The sequence below is a fragment of the Gavia stellata genome, chromosome 5 (genome assembly GCF_030936135.1).
Source record: "Gavia stellata isolate bGavSte3 chromosome 5, bGavSte3.hap2, whole genome shotgun sequence".
Lineage (NCBI taxonomy): Eukaryota > Metazoa > Chordata > Aves > Gaviiformes > Gaviidae > Gavia > Gavia stellata.
The window spans coordinates 47,196,549-47,217,698 of record NC_082598.1 but is presented as its reverse complement, the minus strand read 5'-3'; the positions used below and the strand labels follow the sequence as shown (position 1 = coordinate 47,217,698).

Sequence of the window (21,150 nt, the reverse complement as noted above, 5' to 3'; positions counted from 1 at the left end):
TCTTAAATCTTACCCAATTGTACCAGTTGTCCTTCTTCCAGTATCTGAACAAAATTCTCAGAAACCAGAAATTCTGTTTCTGTTGCCATTGCAGAGATGTAATTGTTTAAAGGCACTGATTTTTGCAGCATCTGTTGTAATTTTTCTGTAATATTAATTCAGACAAAATCTCTGGTGTTTTAATCAGTTTAAGACTAACTGTTAGAAGTTCTACTGTGGTCGATCTAATTGCAGGGGGGAAAAAAGGCACTGTTTTGTCTTAAATATTTGCTTTTGGTATGCACTACAACACCTATAGTTAAGATTATAGCATACTTGTTATTAAAAACAAAGTTTTGCATCCTCTGCATAAGAAGAACAGCTTGAAAACTGATCTGATGGTGTAGTGATTGTGAGACATTTATTATACAAAAATGGGCTTATTTGATCAGCAGTACTTTGAGATACTACTTACAGAGAATGATTGGTTGTGTAAAGAGGAGTGTAATGAGTCAGGGTTCATATGAGATTCATGTTTCCTAATGTGATACAGTATCTATTGATTAGATTTAAATAAAATTTAATTTATTCAGATGTGATGGTGATGCGAAGGGTGGTAGGCTCCTGTGTGTAGAGAGACAGAGGAAAAGAAATACTTTGCGATCTATAAAGAAATGATGGGCTAAGATGGGAGAATACAAATTCAAGCTGTCTTTTCCTGCTAATTCAAGTTCCATTTTTAGACTCTACAAATGCAACGTTAAACCTCCACCAATAATAATTCTGTTTCAGGGAAATTAATTTTTACTTCTGCCTTTCTAAAAAGAAGCTAATTAAAAAGTTTCACAAGGATCACTGAAGGCAGAGCAGGTAGTAAACCAGAAAAGAGATATGAAAAAGACCAGTCCTATCCTCTGAGTATTACTATTTGTAATTGGGCTTGAATTAAATGTGTCAAATCTGTGTTCCTGGATACCACATCAGTAGTAGGTGCCTTAATTGCTAAACTTCTCTCCTAAAGCTAAGAATATATTCTAAATAATGTTGACCTAATGGTCAGAATTCATCCTGTGATGGTGACATGTGAAAGAGGAGCAGAAGGTGCACCTGGTAAATTACTTTAATCAGCTGTCTAAATCAATGGTAATTGATTTACTCTAGGTTTAAACAGATCAGTTGCCCATATCTTCCGGAATATTTGGACAGATTTTCCTTGATATTCTCTTCATCTTTTCCCCATTAGTTCAGCCTCTGCTCTCAATCCTTTTCTTAGGTTTGAAGTGTCTGGTTAGCCTGGAAATGTATTGGTTTTATTTATCACTTCATTATTCTCCTCAAAGGGTTGTTTGCCTCAAGTCTCATTTATTCTGTTTTTCTGCTAGTTTATTTTCAGATGCCAGCAGGTATTTTGTAACAGCAAGTACACATCTCCATAGCTTTCTTCTTTTTTTATTTGGTCTGTCTAGAAAAAGGAGTGACTGAACATGTCAGACAGGAATTTCTCTCCAGAATATATTTCACTTTAAGGTCATACATTTGTATCTCTAAGATCGTGTACTAAAATCTTGGCACTGAAGAAGCTAGTGGTTTGCCAAGAAGATGATCAGTAGAAATGTTGCAGTGCTGCCATGTGCATACTAACAGAATGTCAGACAATGAAGCAATGGATATTTCTATTTTTGATCTGAGTATAATGTTGCTGCATTGGTGTTAGGTTTCTCAGTGTATGTACCACTGGAGTTTCTAGCTATAAGTATGCTGCCCCAAGTCTTTCTTGTGAGCTAGCATTTGATACTATTTCCTTACTGTCATTTGTAATATTTTACTTTGGATTAAAAGGTGATACAGTCTTTACGTTTTGGAAAACCCTGTTGAGAGCACTATTCAAGACTAGTCATCGCTCCCCTTTTCCCTAGTTCGTAGTTTTCACAGACTCATTGAAAATTTCTGCTAATGTAAGTAAAAATCTTGACAGGGAGTTTAGCATTTCTTATGCTGCTTAACAGGTTTGCTGCTCTTAGCTGCTTTCCTCTTTTCACACTGCTTGCATCTGACCTGATGGCCTCTTTTTGTCATTAGCGTGCTCCAAAGTGATCTACATCTTGCTGTGATTTGGTAAAAGCTTGTGTACACTGCCAACTCACAACTTGCGAGTTGGGATTTAAAGGCCTTTGATGGGTTCCTTTCCGACACTGCCTTGCGCTAGGCTGTCATGCACAATGTCCTCATCTTCCGTAGGTCCTTTAAGCATTTAATACTTTTTTTTTTTAGTGTAGGCAATATACCAGAAAGCACCAAGTTCACTGCAAGCCTTGTCTTCCCAAAGGACCATTGAAGAAGATTGCTTTTCTCCCCTGACTGACCTGCCAGTACTTGGATTGAGCATTTAGTACCTTATGTGAACTTGTTACAAGGGATCCGATCACAGGTAGATAGGCTTTCCTGAAGTACTTGCTCTTTTGGATCTTAATTCTATTCACAGTACATGTATGATTTTTTTTTTTTCACGGAAACCACTCAGCTAAACCATTCAACAATGCCTCCATTTTTATAAAATGAGACTGAAATGTGCCATACATAGAAAATGGTTCTCCACTAAAGATTATATAGTTAATTATAGTAATGGTGGTTCACTACTGTCATTACATTTGTAAATAGAATTGATTTTCCAATGATAGATATTCCAGGCCTTTGAACACAAAGGGAAGCCTTTCTTTAATTTATTCTGTTGTAAGAGTCACCTCTAGAAGGACTTCTGTTAATTTTAATGATTTCTAAGGTGTTAGTCTCACTGTTGGTTTTACTGCTGCTTAAAAATCTAAAAGATTGTTTTGCTCCTCTTGTATTGTCGTTGCCCCACTCTCTGATGTGGGTGCGCTACTTAATCTGCTAGTGTGACTCTTCTAGATGATGCTGGCATCATGACACAGACTAGTCTTTTCCTATATTGTAAAGCAAAGACACTACTTCCTTGTGCTTGGTATCATTATCAAATAGTACAAGTTCTACACAGTTTCAGGTAATTACAAATGCCAGTTGCTAAGGTGCTTGACCATTCTGGGGCAAAGAGTTGTAGGGCTGGGCAACTTTTAGTGCTGAAACTGAAAGTGGTTGAGGTCATGCCATATTAATGTGAGACAGAAAAGCAGTGTATGTAGGACTTTCAGTGGAAGAACACCTCTGAGAACAGCAGCTTGTCAGCAATGACACAGCATTCTTTCTAGCTATAGTACAGAAAGAGAAAAGGGACACCTTCAATGGTTAAGATCTTTGGCATGAGAAAACAGCAAGAAATGTGCAATGAAGTCCTTTAACTGGATAAATTCCACTCTTCCAGAGATGATTTTGCAGTTGTTCTTTCTTGGCTTTGCCTTTACCTTTCACAAATATTATTTTTTTTTTTTTCTTTCTTGTTTCATCTGTCTCCCTCTTTCCATTTACAGTTAACAGTTTTGCCTTTCTTTTGTGGCTTCTCCTTTACTTATAGAAAGTTGTATTGCTTCAGTCACTTTTGTCATAAACATCTTCACACTGTGGAATAAGTGTAAGGTACATCTAATGGTACTGAAAAAATAAAAAACATAGAAGTTGGTGCAGTCTGCTGTGAGAATACTAGGGCACAAATCTTCTTTGATCTACACTATGCTGTATTGATTTAACTTTTAGTCCACTAATTAATATTATGACTGTTCAGCCTTTATTAGAGCCTTTGAAAGCAAGTCTTAATATTTCAGCTAAAATTTTTTTACTTAAGGAGTATTCCAGAATAAGAGTGTCCACAAGAGAGTTATACTGTCATACTCAAGAGTGTCATTAGTCCTGGGACAATTTGTGCTGGTAATAACTCTATAAGTTCTTATTTTTTTTTTTTTTTTCTTTTAAAGATAACCATTATTTTAAGGTACTGAGAAGGGGATTTTTTTTTTTTTCCAAATACCTCTCTATGAAATGTTACTGAGGGCTTAAACATAAAAACCCACCCTGTAAAAGGTGTTGCTGATACTGTGCCGTAACTGCAGCTTAGCATCCGTTAATGATAACATGTAGGTTAAAAGACTTTCCTTTTGCAGTGATTGAAACTGTGGGATTGTCTACACAGACATACCCAACAAAAATTAGGATGGCTTAGCTAAAGTCATAAAGTTAATGTGCATTTTAAAACCTCCCAACAAGGGCATGCTCTGGTGAACAAAACCCCCTTCATTTCTGTATGTTAGTGCCTAAAGAGAATTTTAATGTACTTTATGTCATTTAATATTACAGCTTTCATTGCTTAGCTCCCATAGTGGATGTGAGACTCCTTCATGGTCGGTGAAAGTGTCTAGTAGTAGATGCCAGTGGATCAAAGGCATGGTCCTGCCCTGGTAGGAGAGTGACTTAGGTGAGAAGATTTTTAGTCTTGGTGACCTCTACTGCCTGTGATTTTGTATAAAACTGGTAGGAAGTTTTTTTAATCCAATCAAAAAGTTGGCCCTATGGACAGCTGAAAACTCTACACTTACTGCAGCGCTACCATGGTAATAACAGAAAGGACTGAAAAAATTAGGGCAAACAAAGAAGTTGAAAGTAAAAGAAAATAACCATTACACCATTCTTTGAATAAATCATTCATTAAATCATCATTTTAATGCAGTTTCACAGCCTGAGTTGGTATCCCCCAACAGGAATCTGAGACAGAGTAAGCTTTTTAATGGAGTATGCGTGATAAACACAGGCCAAGGTGTATTTTTCCATAAAAGATAATGTTTGAGATATCCTTTGCCTAAGGTAGTTAGCACATGCTTGCTCAAAATTTGACTTTCATGGTTGTCATTTGAATTTGTCAAGGAAAGCTGCGAATAGTTACATTTACATAAAAAAGTCGTTTATCTTCCATATTTGTGTGAAGCAGGTTAAACCTTTTGCCATCAACAGCGTTGCTTAACCTTTTATGTTGTATCCCTGCTCCACCTTGTTCAGAAATTTTATTTCACACCGAGGGTTATTAATCTATTTTGGCATTGTCATGTGGAATGCAATACTATTCTTCTCTGAAAGCTCATGTAATTGGGCCTAGTTACGGCAAATAATTCATTAATTTTAGCTTAAGTCCCTAACTAGCGTATTTTACAGCACATTCTACCTTTTTAAACTAGTAACAAAAGCAATATAAAGTATTTTATATTTTTAAGCACAAAAAATTCGTACTTCCTTTTGAAATTAGCAACTATATCATGAACGATACATCTGCAGTATTTTAATATACACCATATTTACCTAGGTAATTAAAAACAAATAAAAGGTAGTCCCTTTACTTTGAAAATATTCTTAAATTGTCTTTTGAATATACAAAGCATACATATATCTTATGCATTGCATGCAGATTTCATAGTCATGAAAACAGACCTGATTTTTATGTTAGGGTAGCATAATTGTCCACAATTGTTCTTGGCACAGTTTTCTACTTAGATGACTTTTAAGATACTATAAGGCAGTGACTTCAAGCCTCAGGATACTGAATTAAGCAGAAAAGGAAGAGAGGTTGTGCCTTATTTCTGACTTCCCGCAGCCTTTGGTTTTCTTCCCTTTTTTTTTCCTTCCCCTTGTTCTTTTTCACATCAGCTTTCAAGATACTATATGATTTATATTTGCATTTACAATCAGTTGACTTAACTATATTTTTTGTCCGTAATTCTTGTAATTTTTTTTTAAACTTGTAAATACACATCTTTTTATTATTTGCCAGCTACATATAAAGCCTGCAGGCTGCTATAAAAAATATAAATTTTTATCACCATACAAAATAAAGGGAACAGTTCCTATACTCTCTGCTGTTGTACTGGAGAACTGGATTCAGTTCAATAATATGGGCTAACGGTGCAAAAAAGTTCTGCTGTGGGAAGAGATCTGCATATAAATTGATCAAGACGTATGGTTAAAGTGTCTTATGAAGGTTCAAAATTTCACGACCACTTTGGCAGTCTGTCTCCATAGTAAGGGTTGATGAGGTATTTGACTAGCATTTATTTGACAGAAGATAGGAGCAAAATGTACACTCTGTTATTTATCATTGTATAAACAAATTTATTCTCACTGTTACATAAATATCTTAGTGAAGCTAAAGACTCTAAAAATGCAATTTTGTTCTGGATTCATTAAAACAAAATTTATCTATGCATGGAATTGCTCTGCATGATGCTGTAGACTCCTAGCTGTACAGAATCATTGGTTTCAGTGAGCTGACTGGAGAACCACGTTTTCAGTGGGATTTACTTGGGTGTCTGCCAGGTGCTGAGTGACGCCAGGACTCGAGCCCCGATGGCTGAGGGTGTGTTGAGCACAGAGCCCCATCCTGTAGCTCTTTGACCAGCACTGCCACACTGAGGCACGATGGATTGCTCCCAGGGTTTCTGTGGTAGAAAAGTTTTCTATCCCTGTGAAGAGTGAGGCTTCACTTTTTCCTGCACAGAAGCCATTCTGTATGTTAGTACGGTACCTTGAATTAATCAAGTGCTATTTGCACGACGGCGAGTGAGCTCGGATTATTAAGCTTCTTGTGTTTGAACTGCTTCCTGTTTCAGTAAATAGCAAAACGTCCAATGACTCCAATGAGAATAAGATTAAGCTGTTACTGCATTTCATATGTTTGCATAATAAAATGGTGGTTCTTGCAAACACTTCCAGTGGTAATTTCAGGTACTGAAACACTGGCTCTGCTCAGGACAACTCTGAAATTGGCTTTATGAGTTTTCTGTGTTTCGTAGAGGATGAGCTGAGGCACTTCTAGTTCTCAGGGCAAGGCATTTCACAGCACCTCCAAAAAGGATGCCTGATGAAAAGGTGAAAGAATTGGGGGGGGGGGGGGGGGGGAATCCCAGTACTGGTTTATGTAATAGATTCAGCTAGATGATCTACAACATTTTTAGCATGCTTTTATATAGAAAGCAGCAAAAAAGTCTTTGTGTTTGAGCCTTTTCTGATTTATGAAGCATTAGAGGGTACCTGTGATACTGTAACGAACTGGCAGTGTTTGTCTGAAATACAGAAGCCTTTCTGACGATTTGTGGTACTTCAGGGGACGAAGCGTAGTAAGCTCAGAGGACTTCTTGAAACAGATTGCTTCTAGCCAGGTGGAAAGCAAGGGAGAAAGACAGTGTTAATGGTGAGGATCTCGTTCCCAGGCAGAGCAGTTCTCAAATTAGAAGCTTGGAAGAGCCAAGACTGGGGAAAACCTGTGAGCTGAAGTTTTCGGGTTTGCCTCGCTGACAAGTGAGCTAGAATAAATGAGATTTTGATTCCATACTGATGACTTTGTTTCAGAGGAAGTTGGAAAACCTGTTTGCTGATGGTCAGACACTGTAAATTTGTCCTTTTAAATGCATCATCCTTGTTCTGTGGCTTGTATCACTGTCAATGAACTTTAGATCAGGCCTTGCTCTCGAAAGGGAAATGTTTAAAAACAGTACTCAATGAAATTAAGTATTTTGTCATACGGAGGTGTTATGCAGAATTTCAGTTTGTTTCTTGTAGTAAACCCTAAGTAAATTTATAGCATGGAACTGTCATTGAATATGTGATTAGAAGAGCTGATTTCAGCTTTATTGCATGGCTCATGCATTCAAGTGCAAGAATACACACCTGTGCTTTAGTGGTGGCTTGCCACCTAGGATGAGCCATATGGTTAAATAAGTGTTATGCAACAAACTAAGTGGCATGCCACAGCTGAGATCTAGGCATGCCCTTCACTTCACTGCTTTGCATGCCATATGCTGCCAAATGCTGTATTTTGTTGCATTACATGCTGATCAGGTGTATTTATAGAAGCTATTTTAAAAGCCTCATGCTGTATGCGTTAGAATGCTGTATGTGCAAAAACTTACTACTCCAGGCAAACAGTGTGAGATACTAGATTACCCTGAACAAAGTTATAATATAGGTAGCATTTCAGTTAAATACAGTAAGTCTGGCTTATAGAGATAAATAATATTTTTAATAATCATAATTTGGAATAATCTAAATATTGTTTCCTGATCTAACTATGGAAAAATACAAAAAAAAAGCAAGCAAACAAACCCCCCAACCATATTATCCAAAATTTGAAATAGCTACTGAATTTCAAGTAGGGGAAACACTAGAAAGCATATTCTTCCCTTCAGTATTAGGATAGAGCAAAAAGTCTTAACTGTTTAACTCGAACTTCAGCAGTTGATTAAGCTGTTGTTTCTTAGCTATGGAATTTATGGTCTTCATCAATGAAAGAATAATGTCTGTGTCATTCAAAACTTTATCATTCTGATATCTATATGAGGAAGCAAGAAATATTTTCAGTCTACAAATAAAACCAGTTTGATTTGCCAAAAGTAACAGAGGATGTTATAGAGCTGAGGCACAGTAATTTTTTAAACTGTAGGAGCTGAGTTTTGGTTTATAGCTCTGAAGTCTAATTGTTCAAGACTGGACTACTCTCTCTGCAGTGCACAGCAACCGCTCCAGCTGGCTTGTGCTAGAAATCTTAAATAGCCACTTGTAAGAATAACAAATCAGTCTACAAGGTCTGCATCATGATTTACGGTTATTTAGCCAATGCCTGATGTTCACTTCATGAAACGGACACCCGAATCATGACACCTGTTTGAAAGTAATGAGTTTTTTAAAATAACAGGAGAGAAAAGAGGTAATATTTCTTTGGGAAGTGACTCATTTAGGATTATTTCAATCAATTAGGACTTCAAACAAAACACCAAACCAGACACTAATGGTAGGACTGTGCAAGACGACAATATGGGTAAACAGAATACCTTTTTTTGTGGGAGCTGGTGTAACCTGTTCATATATCGGTGTGAAAAATTAAGTAGCTGTTAAGTCTTCTTTAACTCCCTGTTCTTGAAGTTTAATACTTCTGTTCTTGGAGGAAACTTTTTAGAATGTTGTCAGTGAAAGAACCTGGAATACTCAATTGGCACTAAATTTACACAGCCCAACATAACCAGTTCTAGTGGTGTGCCATTGTATCAGATTTTACTTCTGTCCAAATAGAAATATGTTTTCATACCTGCTGAAAATACATGGGTGCCTTCACCTGACTGATTCAGTTTGGATTAAGAATGGGTTTTTTTGAAGGAAACTTCCTAATCAACCCTGACTCTGCTGCTTGGTTCTCATTATGGAGTGGTTTAGGAGCACAAGGAACACATTCTTTTTGAATTAACTCAACTGGAGGATGTGTTTCTGGAGTTCCACCAATGCACTTAAACTGCTAGTGGGCATTTAGTCCACAGGGATGACCTAAACTTAGCCCAAAGTAAACCCCCTGAAACCCATATTTTCAGTCTTCAATACCAACTTTCCATTATATAGATGTGCTCCTAGGGCAGTGCACTGCTTGCTAACATAGTTAAAGGCACAGTATGAATGACCAGAGCACAGTGTATGCTCTGAATGGGTCTCCAAGTGGCTGGGGCATTAAGACTAGATCCTTAGTCTGGCCTTTTGATGTGCAGTGCAGGTGGTTGTGTTGGTTTTGGGTTTTTTTTTCTAATGGCAGTAATCTATTTCTAGGGGGCTTATCATTGGCTGCTTTAAGTTGGTGCATCTCCCTGAACCTGCAGTTTTCTGGAATGCTATACTAAATACTTTTTTCTGATATTTGATACAAAGGAGAAGTGGATTTTAATTTCTGTGATGTAAATGTACCTGGAAAAGACCATTGTTTTGACTCAATCTGTGCCTAGGAGCTCTTAATAAACAGGGTCAACTTCAGGTGACTATTTGCAAAAGAAATGGCAAAGCTTTTTTTGTTTTACTAAAAAAAAAATACTAAATAGTATTTACTAAATAGTGTTGGTAAACATGTTAATGATTGTTTATATCAGTTAAATTATGTTAAAGTTTTAAAGCATAAGAACAAATCCTTACGGTGAAAAAGCTCATTTTCCAAAAATGAGTTACTGATCTTGTATGTGCAGCAGACAGTTTCCTGACATTGAGATCTACTTTGTTCAGCTGAAGGAGAAGGTGTGGTTTGAAACTGTAAGGCCATACAGTGTCTGTCTTTTTCTTTTTTTGCGATGACTTGGGCTCGCCAGAGAAACAGCAGTTAGGGTGGGTGAATGACATTTTGTAAAGCCCAATCTGGTAATCCTGTAAGCCTCTGCAAAACTTTTATACAGTCAGAGAGCATACATAATATAGCAGGAGGTTTGCTGTAGAGAACTTAGAGGCCCAGAAACTGTGACCCTCAGACACTATCACAATGCTGAGCGAGAACATGTTTTCTCACTGTTTTAGATGTTGGACAGGTTTCCTCTATAAACGATTTTATTTTTAGTTTGATGTAGCGTGTGTGCACGTCTGTACATAGCACGCAGTACAACGTAGGTGCTCAAATTAGCTCAGGTAATATAGGCAAAACTTAGAGGTTAAACAGTATAAAACTTCACCTAAGCTAATTAGCCCGGCTCCTGTGAGATCTGAACACAGGAGGAAAAAATCTGGAACTGTGATTTCAGTCAGAGTGAAGCATATATTGTGATGTTTGCCACTTTGAAGGATGAATCATTGCTTTGTTAAAGTAACTGGTATTGATATGCTTTATCACATCTCTGTAAGTTTTGGTTAACAAGAATTTATTCCACCAGTGCTAAACTGAATTTTCCTACATAGGATCTAAGAAGTTAGAAAATTCTAATGCATTTTGAAATGCATCAAGTTGGTAAAGATTAAAGGAGCTAACAAAGGAGAGGCAAGGCATATGAATTTTCTTCCTGTGCTTGCAATGAGTACTTGTTTTACTTTATGACTGTAAAGCTCTCCATGCTGTTTTATTTTTTAATAACTTTGTCTCTTAATTAAAAAAGTCATGTAATCAGGACAATAAGCTGTTCACTTGGATGTCCTAATTAAGAGGATTTTACTGCTTTTCTGATTTGTATTACTAATAATATTTATTGAATGGTATTTGAATACTTCACGAATAAATAATGTTTCTGTTATTTCTACAGGTCATTGAAAAAATAGGGCATGCAGATAGGAAGGTGTGTGATGTGAGTATTAGACCATTTGTAAATGCAAATAAAGCCTGGCAATTAGGCTAAGAGCTGGTTATCCCAATGAATGTCACAAATCTGTAAGACATTACAGGAAATCAGACTATGTCTGGAAGTGCAGCGTAAAAAGCCACAAAAAAATCACATCTAAGTGTAAGCCACGCTTTGCTGTGGGTCAGTGGTTTAGGTTGGTACAATGCTGGGTGGAAGTTGTTGCAGGTGGAAGAGGCCCATCATTTTTCCTACAAGGGATAGAAGCTGTTAGACCCAAGCCAGTGTAGGGAATCGAGGTCTCTTGTCTTGCTTACTGTTACATTTAATCATTAGTTTGTGTGACATATTCCTCTCTGCAGAGTTACGTTTATGCCAAAATTTTTAGCCAGATGCTTTTAAAATCGGGTTCCACCATCTGGAGGGACTGAGACCTTGGGATAGGTATGAGAGGTTGTTGCAGTACAGCTGCATGCTACAGTGCTGGCTGCGCTGAAGTGACAAGATGCAGGCTGGACTGTGTTGCGTGAATGAAGTAGACTCCCAGTTGCATCATTTCAGAGAGAGATATGTAAGCAATAAATGTCTAGGACTAACCATCTGACTTTCTCAGAACAATGTGTATGGCAGGTCACAAATGACCAGTTGGAAAATAACAGTTTGTTCCTTTAAAAATGTAATATAAAGTGTTCTGAGAGTAAGAGATCACTTATATATTTTCTGCTCTACCTTCTCTGCCTCAGGAAATCCTTTTTATTCCTTATAGCAGTTTCCTTAAGATTTATTCCAATTTTTTTTAGTATTTTTGAGTCAGCCTCAGAGACTTTTCTCTTAGCTATCCCGGTCCTTCTAACAGAGAAACTCTGTGCTGAAACCATGTTTCCTTTTAGATGGTGTAAGGTCTTCTCAGGCAAGGTCAGACGTTTTGTTCAGGAGTGACTGTTGGCCCTTCTAGCTCAAGAAAAGAAAAACAAGTTTCATAAATTGAAGCCCAATCTGCTGACATTTTAACAAAAAGTAGTTATACCTACCAAGTTAATTTTATCCTTTCCCAAATCCTTTTACCAGTTTTCAAATACACAGTTTTACACAATGACATTTTCTTGGGAACTGGAAGATGATTAGTTTAATGAAATGTAGAAGAGGGATGCTTCCAGCAATGCTGATTAAGGGGAAGAGGAGGTGATGAGCGTTCTGTTGTATATAACATTTCTGGTTTGAAAAGTTTGTGAAAATGGTCATGCTAAAAATGGAAAACCACATTTTTAGTTGAGATAAATTATATTGGCTCTGTTAAATTCAGTAGAATTATGCTGATTGCACAAACTAAGAGCCTGGCCCTGAAAGAGCTGACTTCTCCATGACTTGTAGCGTGGCTCTGAGAAGCCAGTAGTCTCTTCTTAGATTTGATTACCTGCTTCTACATCTAGGAGGTAATACTTTGTTGGACACTCAGAATTTTCTGTTACTGCAAGGTTGTAATTGTTGGGAAAGGTAGTCAGTCAGAAAGCTGGACAGGCAGATTTGCAAGGTGAGTTCTTAGATTTGAAGGAAATAAATGAGTTAAATTTTATGTAATTAAATGGAAATAGCATGGTTTTTATTTGGGGTGGTGGGAGGAGAGAAAGAAGGGAGGCAGGGAAGGGAAGATTCATGAAGAATGTCCTGATTTTGGAGACAACAGTTTTTTGGAGACAGGATAAAGTTACGTTTCTGTTATTTAACAGAGTTGCCAAATCACCAGATTCAGGAAGCATTAGATCTCCTTCAGCTAGCGGTAATGGGGATTTAGACAAATACACTAGGATCCTAACAGTTCTGGGGAGAGCTGTGTAAGAATTGTGTGGACTGTGGGCAGTTTTTTTCACGAGAGGATATGCATTGCATTTTAATTGTATTACAGAGATCTTATTTTATTTGTAAAAGCATAATTGTTTTAACATGGTTCTTTCAGCAGTGTTTGCAGTGATTTCTTTTGCATGATGGTAATTGTCCTCGCAATTAAAAAGATTTTCAAATGCTTACAGTACACAGCTAAGCAATATGTAATTGAATGCAACTGTCATTGAAACAGACTGTTTTTTCTGACCTATTTTTTCAATCTGAACATGATGTTTATTTACCACCTTCATTACTGCAGCATTAGCTTATAGAGAAGCTGTGCCATATCATCATGTACTTTCCTAACAGATGGCCACTAACTTCTTGAAGGCTTTTTTTGTACTTGCTTAAAATATCTCATATTGGCACAAAGTTTCTTTCCTCAGTGCGAAGTATGATTGACTGATTGAAATAGATTAATCTGCCTCTCCTCTGGTCTTTGAGGTTGTTTCGTACTGCAGCAGCCCAGGTTTTCACTCTAATTTTGCACAACGATCAAAGCCACTTTTGCTAATAACATGGTGTGGAAAGTTCCATTCGGTTGCACAGTCTCTGAACAAACAGTTCAGATCATAGCAATAACTGAAGACCACATTTCTGCCAGAAAAAGTGGAAAAACATCATTTGTACCTGCTCCACCATAATGGTCCTCTACAGACATTGTAGCCTCAGGATTTAAATTTTGCTTTCTTCTCTCTCTGAGGCTGTGAGAATTTCTCTAGTTGTCTCTGTGCAAAACCGAGGCCCCCTTTCTGTTACAGGTTGTTTGTTTGCTAACTACCTGGCTGTTGCCCTAAGTTGTGTTTTGTGATTTAACGCTGAATGTACAGGTGAAGAACTCATCACTTTATTTGAGTTCCACATCATTCTTTATTTTTGTGTGTGACCTCAATATTAGATGCTTATCTTTCTCAGTGAGGTCTGGTTTTTTACCAATATATATTCATGCACAATCTGCAAAGAGGAAAATACACAGTTTAGGTCAGTATTGAATAGTTGTAATTCCAGGCATGCCGATTTTCTTCAATGCTCAAAATAAGATAAAGATCCACGTTTACTGGCGCTGGAACTAAAAATCGCAAAAAGGGACAAAAAGGAAGGTCTTCTATGTAATTTAGTGTTTTGTTATCCGGGAGTATAGCGTATTTTTAGTTCTGATTGCCATTGATGTTTTAATTGGGATTGATTTGCCTCTCAGCTTTGGTAAAGGATATCTTCAGCCTGGAGAAGAGGAGGCTGAGGGGAGACCTTATCGCTCTCTACAACTACCTGAAAGGGGGTTGCAGAGAGGTGGGTGTTGGTCTCTTCTCCCAAGTGACGAGTGACAGGACTAGAGGAAATGGCCTCACGTTGCACGAGGGGAGGTTCAGGCTAGATATTAGGAAAAAGTTCTTTACTGAAAGAGTAGTGAAACATTGGAATAGACTGCCCAGGGAGGTGGTAGAGTCACCCTCTCTGGAGGTATTCAAGGAGCGTGTGGATGTGGCATTGTGGGATCTAGCTTGATGGACATGGTGCTGTGTGGTGTTGGGTGGGTTGTGGCTTGTTGTTGTTGTGTGGCGTGGGTTGTTTTTTGTTTTTTTTGGTTTTTTTTTTCCAGGTTGGACTCGATGATCTTACAGGTCTTTTCCAACCGTAGTGATTCTGTGATTCTGTGATTTTGGGATTTTAAAATGCCAGCCTTTATTTGGTTTCTGTGTCCATGTTTTATTGAGTCCTAGCATGAAACTTTGGTCCATTGCCTTATCTTTTGGTTATTATGCTCTTTGAGCCTTGGGGAACTGTTTCTTCACAATCTTAGTTAGCCCACCATGGCCCTGGAAAAAGTAACTTCAACTCAAGTTGTGCTGTTTAAATACATACTCCTTCATGGTTCTGAATAACACTTTGGATGGACTTACGTGATTCCCTATGCCTTAGTCACTCTTATGGAAGAGTAGTTTACCCCTCACATCTAGAAGGTAATAGTATAATCTGAATGAGTAAAACAGACCATGCAGATTATATATAACATAACTACAAAAAAAAAAAGAGTATGCAATATATTTTCTGCAATTTTCTTAATGGCTTTGGAAGCAATCCATATTGTTCTTTATTTTCATAATGATTTTCTGATGCAGTTTCAATCACATGTGAACTCTTTTGGCAGCTGTGGTTCTTGCTTATTTTTTGCTACTTCTGTTCCTTCTATTGTTTGTGGTTCCTTTCTACTGTCTGCTTGTTCTTAATGTTGCTGTTCAGAAGCTGAAATTACCAACTGGACATTTGGTTTCTGTGTCTTGTTCCTGGCTACTTCTGACTCATTTATCAGTTTTTCAAACCAATGAGCGTTTCCTTTGTGTTTTTCTCCTCTTTTGCAGAGGCAGTGCTTGACACTTTCTTTACACTTGTGTCATATTTTCTTTCTCTTAAAAGTAAGAGAATGATTATTCTATTGGGCGTGATCAAATAATACACACTGAAGACTTACTTCTCTATGTTAATGTTAAAACAGTTCTGTTAGCACTATAGTAAATCAAGTTAGTATAATAAAATAACATAAAGCCACATTAATACTAGACAGCATTTAAAATCTAAGCACTGAACAGCAAATACTTTCTCAGTCATTTTAAATTTTCATCTTTGGACAGAAACCAAGTATCAAAACTCTCATATAAATAAAAATATAGAAATACTTGCAGAAGTTGGAAGAATGTTAAAAGTCATAATAACACTTTTGGAAACTTACCTACACGCAGGTGCTGTTAGACATTTGTTTCAGTAAGTTAAGTGAGCATTTTGCTATTTTTCTTTTTCCAATTTAATTGTTCCTGAATGTAAACATAGAATAGATTCATTACTTTCCTTTGGAAAGGATATCTTGGCTTAGGAAGACTTGATCAGGAATAGTTTCTAGGCATATGTATTCAAATGCAACTATTTCTAAGTGATTTTATGCCTCTAAAGATTCAGTACTTCACTCATGAAAAAGAACTGTAATTCCTAAACTGGCATCACTTTATTGTGTAAAGCTAAACATATTTGTAGTATTTTTATATTTTGAATTTTCAAATGTACTCTTCAGTTGGCACTTTTTGAGTCCTAAGTATAAGATGATACGCACCACAGAAATATGCTCTATACGATGAGAGGCAAAGAATATATGTTGCTGTATTTCTTTGTTTCTGGAGAACCAGTTACGGCCACAGGGCTAAACACCAGGTTATCCTCCCTATAGAGTTCATTGACAAAGCAGGATGGTGAAATGGAGAAAGCGTGAAAGAGAGAAAGGTATGAGTGCATCATGGTAAAAAGGAGGTCTAAGAAGAAACAGATGTAGTTAACAACGGAAGAGTTAATAATGGAGCGAGTAATTTTGGCCCTCCTTTGACAAGGCACCTATTTCTCATTGCCAGCTTAAGCTTCATTTTGTTGTTGAACAAATCTGGGCCCTAGCTTTTAGAAGAAAAGACTAGGACACATTTTCAGTGTTTTGGAGAACAAGGGTAAACTAGGTTTTTGCCTGGCTATGTTAGTAGAAGAACAAGGAGAAGTCAAATAGAAAATACTTAACTATAATAAAACCATCTAGGAATTGTTGTTTCACAGGTACCTTTAATTATTTACACTGTTTCTTGGAATTCGCAGTTATTTGCCATTCTTGGCGAGTCTCTGTAGAGAAGTGATCACAAGATGAGCTTACTATATTCTTGCCCTCTTGTTGCTAAGTAGGCTGTTGACTATTTCTAGAAAGGACAACATAAACACAAAGAAAAACAATTAATATAGAAGAGCTTGAAAGAAATGGATCCTGGCAGTTGCTTCTAATGTCTTTAATAAAACAGATCTTTTATGTTTCAATGGCTTATGAGTCCTAATCATCATGATTTTTTAAACCTAATAACAGTTTGTGACTCACCATTATAAAACTAGTGTCTCGCAGCAATAACAACATGACTGTAGACTTAGTCTAAGGTGGGAATCCTGCCAAAAACAATTACACTTTCTGCATTATCCACTGGATCGCCATTATGTATTTGTAGTGTTGTTTTGGTTTTTTTTTTAAATGGAAGTCGAGATCTATTTAGTTACATGAGTTCAGGAGCCAGGACAGAACCTTAACTAAAACTTCCCAACAGCATGGACAGATTGAACTTCCTTACCCCGAAGATGTTTAGCCGGATCCTGACAGGTCCAGATCTCTCCAGTGTCAGGAAGGGGAAGGAAGGATGGGGGAGGAACTGAGACAGAGACTGGAGTACAGTGCTCCAAAGAGTCAGGCTTTTCTCTGTTAGGGGTGGCAGTGGTGCTCTGAGAAGGCATGACCTATGGTTTTCAAACTTTCTGGTGCAGGCAGCTAGCCCTGGTTGTTGGCTGTTGTAAGCAGCATTATTTCATCTGTGCCTAAAACCATTGACTGGCGATTGAAGAAAAGCAGTAAGTGTGACAGGAGATGTGATAGCATCCTAGGAATTGGCAATATTGGCATAAAACTTTTTTATTTTTCAACGCTCCTGGGATGACACTGTTGTTGTCTCTGTCACCTTACATGTAGCATTAAAATGGTTTAATACAGAAGATCATAGTAGTGTGCCAGTAACAGTCTTTTGTGGAATTCTTGCCCAGGGATCCAAATGTAAACTGGTGCTTTATTTTAATGGGTGTTTTTGAAGATGGATTATGAGACATTAACGCCTTTATTGTAGCATGTTCAGAAAGTATTTAGCCTTTGCTGCAGATGGGAAACAATTGTTCATGAGTGTGTGGGGAGGTAGTGAGTTGGTTTTGTCTCAGCGAGAGCATAGTGATTTGGAATAGAACAAGGAGTTCCAGTAACTTAAACAGAAAAGCTGTTCAGAAAATTCACAGCCTTTTTCAGAAACCTTTGTTCAACATGAACAGTATTATACCCTTAATACACTTGAGATAAATACTGGAACGCTACATAACGATTTGCAGTTAGAACGGAAGAGGTCTGACCATCTTATACCCTAGCCCTGGAAAACCTGCAGCATCCTTTTGTAAAGGGGTATTACTCATGAAGTTTTTTAATCACTTGTATTCTCTCCCCTGAGGTGAGATTCTGACCTAATTAAAGATAATAGGTGATAACTGTTGAAAATGGTACTCAGAATTTCACCTATACTGTTTAGGTGCTTTTAATTGGAGTATAGGGTAATTAATTAGGTTTGAGAGACAACTGTGGTAGCAAACATAGATAGGCAAAGCCATGAAAAGAGAATAGCAATGAATAATAACAGGCATAAAGGGATATTTTGGCTTTTTAATTAAAGATGTGATAACCTTAAAAGAAAAAAATACTGTATTAATATTAATTCAAACCTGAGAAATTTTAAAAATAAGTCAACAACAAGCCCTTTGGTGAATTATATTCAAGGATTAATGCTGGGCAAAATTAGCTTCAATTAGACTGTGATTTACATCTATAAGCAGGTCTGGTGTAGCAGGGATTGCAGTGAGGCTGATGCAATGTTTTCTCTAGAAGGATGTCTCTTGTTCAAGGTGGCAATGTGCAAACCAAAGAATGCATAGGTGTTAAACGAGAATTAATCAGAGATGAGCACTACCTTACTGTACCCTGGTTTTAGAACTTAGGCACTAGTATAGCCTGCAGTGTCAGAGAGAATAATCCAGAAGACGTAGCTCTTTTACACAGGCTGCAGTGGTCAGTAGCATTCATCAATTGGCTTGAATTGTCTCCAGTGATAAAAAGTGAATAATAAGCATGTTATTTACACCTATGAGGTTATTCTTTATGCAGCATAATTGCAAGTGTCATCCAGAAGGACTAGCTTTTGCTGAGTCCTACAAAGTAGGAATTAAAAAAACGCCTTGAAACGGAGGGCTTTTAAAGCAAATAATCTTCTTACTTTTCTGCTGTTAATAGATTTGCTTCTAGTTTTGGCTTTATATGTCCCCAAATGGAAACTTATTTAAGGTATTTTGCAAAAAGCTCAGTGAGTCTTGACCTCAGAGCCAATTTATTTTTAACATCACAAAAAGTTATTTCCATCATACTATGTGTGGTCATAATGACTCATTTTATATATTACAGTTGCAATCGATGTTTGCATCACTTCTTTACAGTATAAATTGAATTTAAGAATAGCTTGGTGAGTTTTATTTCTAAATTAACTGTCTAGGAATGTGAACCACATCTCTGATTTTTTTGTTTTGGTGGAGGTTTTTTTTGTTGTTTCCAGCAAAAGCTTTATATTACTGATTAATAATACTAACAAATAATAATTACTGTTTTCTCCTGGTACTTATGTGATCAGATAATTTCATTATTTCTCATAAATATGTACATGGTAGAGTTTTCAATACATTTTTTGAAAAAATTCTCCCACCTGATTGTTTTTCTTTCTCCCTCTTAGTCTGCTCCCAGTTTTCAAGAGGAGTCTTTGCTATTTTTGGATTCTATGACAAGAAGTCTGTAAATACCATAACATCGTTCTGTGGGACTCTTCATGTGTCCTTCATAACTCCCAGCTTCCCAACAGATGGAACACATCCCTTTGTCATTCAGATGAGACCTGACCTCAAGGGAGCTCTTCTTAGTTTGATCGAATATTATCAGTGGACCAAGTTTGCATATTTGTATGACAGCGACAGAGGTAAGATGTGACACTTTTTATCTGCATGCTGTTTGCTAGACGTATCTCACTGAATTGCTGAATTAGTATTACAAAAGTAAATGAGGAAAGGAATATTTACCTGCAGCAAGTGTAAGTGTAAGCTTAAATTTAGAAATGAGCTTTTGGGACAGAAACAAAATTGTTTAAATGAGAATGAAATTATTACAGCTTATATTAATAGAATTGCAAGCATATGCTGATAAGCAATGTGAGATTAATCACATGTTGTAACACAGTTCCTATGGAAATTTTTTCTTTTTTTTTTTTTTAAAGAATCATCTAAGGAGGAAAAAAACACATCTGAGCATGAAGGGCAATCAGATTCACTCCACACATGCAAAATTGATAGTTGGACACCAAGCAAGCAAGAATCTTGGATGCAGTCCCTGATTCTTTGGAGACTGCTTTTGATAAATGCTTAAGTTCCTCTCCTCTGTTGAGCTTAGATTTTTTTTGTTGTTGTTGATAAACCCAAATCCATTGCTTGTGAGCAATTTACTCTGTGGTGCAGCCTTCTCAAGTCCTATGCCTGTTTATGGCTGTAGTAATAATAATATAACAGTTTATGAACTGGGAAAAATCACTTGTAAATTGTGGTATATTAATTAGTTTTCTGAGAAGCAGCAGCATTATACAGAAGTGGGTTTTTTTTGACTGCCCTTTCTGGAATTCCATTATTGTCATTTTGTTTTCAGGTTCTCCTCACCCAGTAGTCTTTGGCTAACTTTTTTCTGTTCTTACCTTCTCGTGTTCCTTTTAAAAAGGCTATTTTGTGGCTCACCTGCACATTCATTGGTCAGAGCTGAATATTAAGTACACGTTAAATGGTAAGGTGGCACTAGATGTAAAGGATGGTTATACCACACCATGGTTTGTTGAGTAGTGGGGTGACATTAGATTCTGTGCATTCTGATGCCATTTTATACGTTATGTTGTTCAGAAGCTGAAGGGACCTCCTCAAGACAGTTTTTTATCACTGTTGTAAGCTCTAGAGTTAGAAAAACTAATACTGGTCTGTAGCCTCAAACAGTAATGTCATGTGAGACAAAGAACCCTAAGCCCATTTCTCTGGCAGATCCTTTTCAAATTCACATTAGAATCAGAAACATTCACTGCCACAGAGATAAAACTACTTGCTTAGCCAATACTCCGTCAACCAGCTGGCAGCGTGCAGTATATGACCAGTATGTGATTTGTATTTAGGAAATACTGAAGAACACCTAGTTCTTCTCGTGAGCTGCACTGGCTGAATCTGGCCAGGAATAACAGCATGAAATTGTTCTTTGTAGTCACCTTTTGGTTATGCCTTTGTTCTTATTTGTTTGTTTTAATTGTGGCAAGGCACCCCAGTGATAACAAACTCCAAGGCATGAAACTCCTACCTTTATGTATGTTGAGTAAATCGTTGCTCCTCAGTGCTCCCACTAATTGCACAAGGTTAACCTGCAGAGTCAAGCAGTATGTAGTCAGCAACACTGACATCAAACCCTGAATACACAGGGTCTGCAATTCCTCTAAACACTTTCGCATAACTGTTAATGTAGTGACAGTGGCGTACACCTTCAGGAATGAGATAAAAAAGGCAAACAGACTTACTCTTCGTGGAAGTTGTGAAAGCTAATAGGAATTAGTTTGAT

General features: G+C 37.2%; 1 protein-coding gene across 3 annotated transcripts in view; it reads left to right on the top strand.

The window, feature by feature from the left end:
• The window catches only part of GRIA2 (glutamate ionotropic receptor AMPA type subunit 2), a 93,892-nt gene that overhangs the window by 22,759 nt on the left and 49,983 nt on the right, over nucleotides 1-21,150 (top strand). For all 3 annotated transcript variants that reach the window (XM_059817561.1, XM_059817560.1, XM_059817559.1), the window contains exon 3: nucleotides 19,253-19,492. In XM_059817561.1, the coding sequence (XP_059673544.1) occupies nucleotides 19,253-19,492 (240 nt within the window). The remainder of the gene's footprint in view (nucleotides 1-19,252; nucleotides 19,493-21,150) is intronic.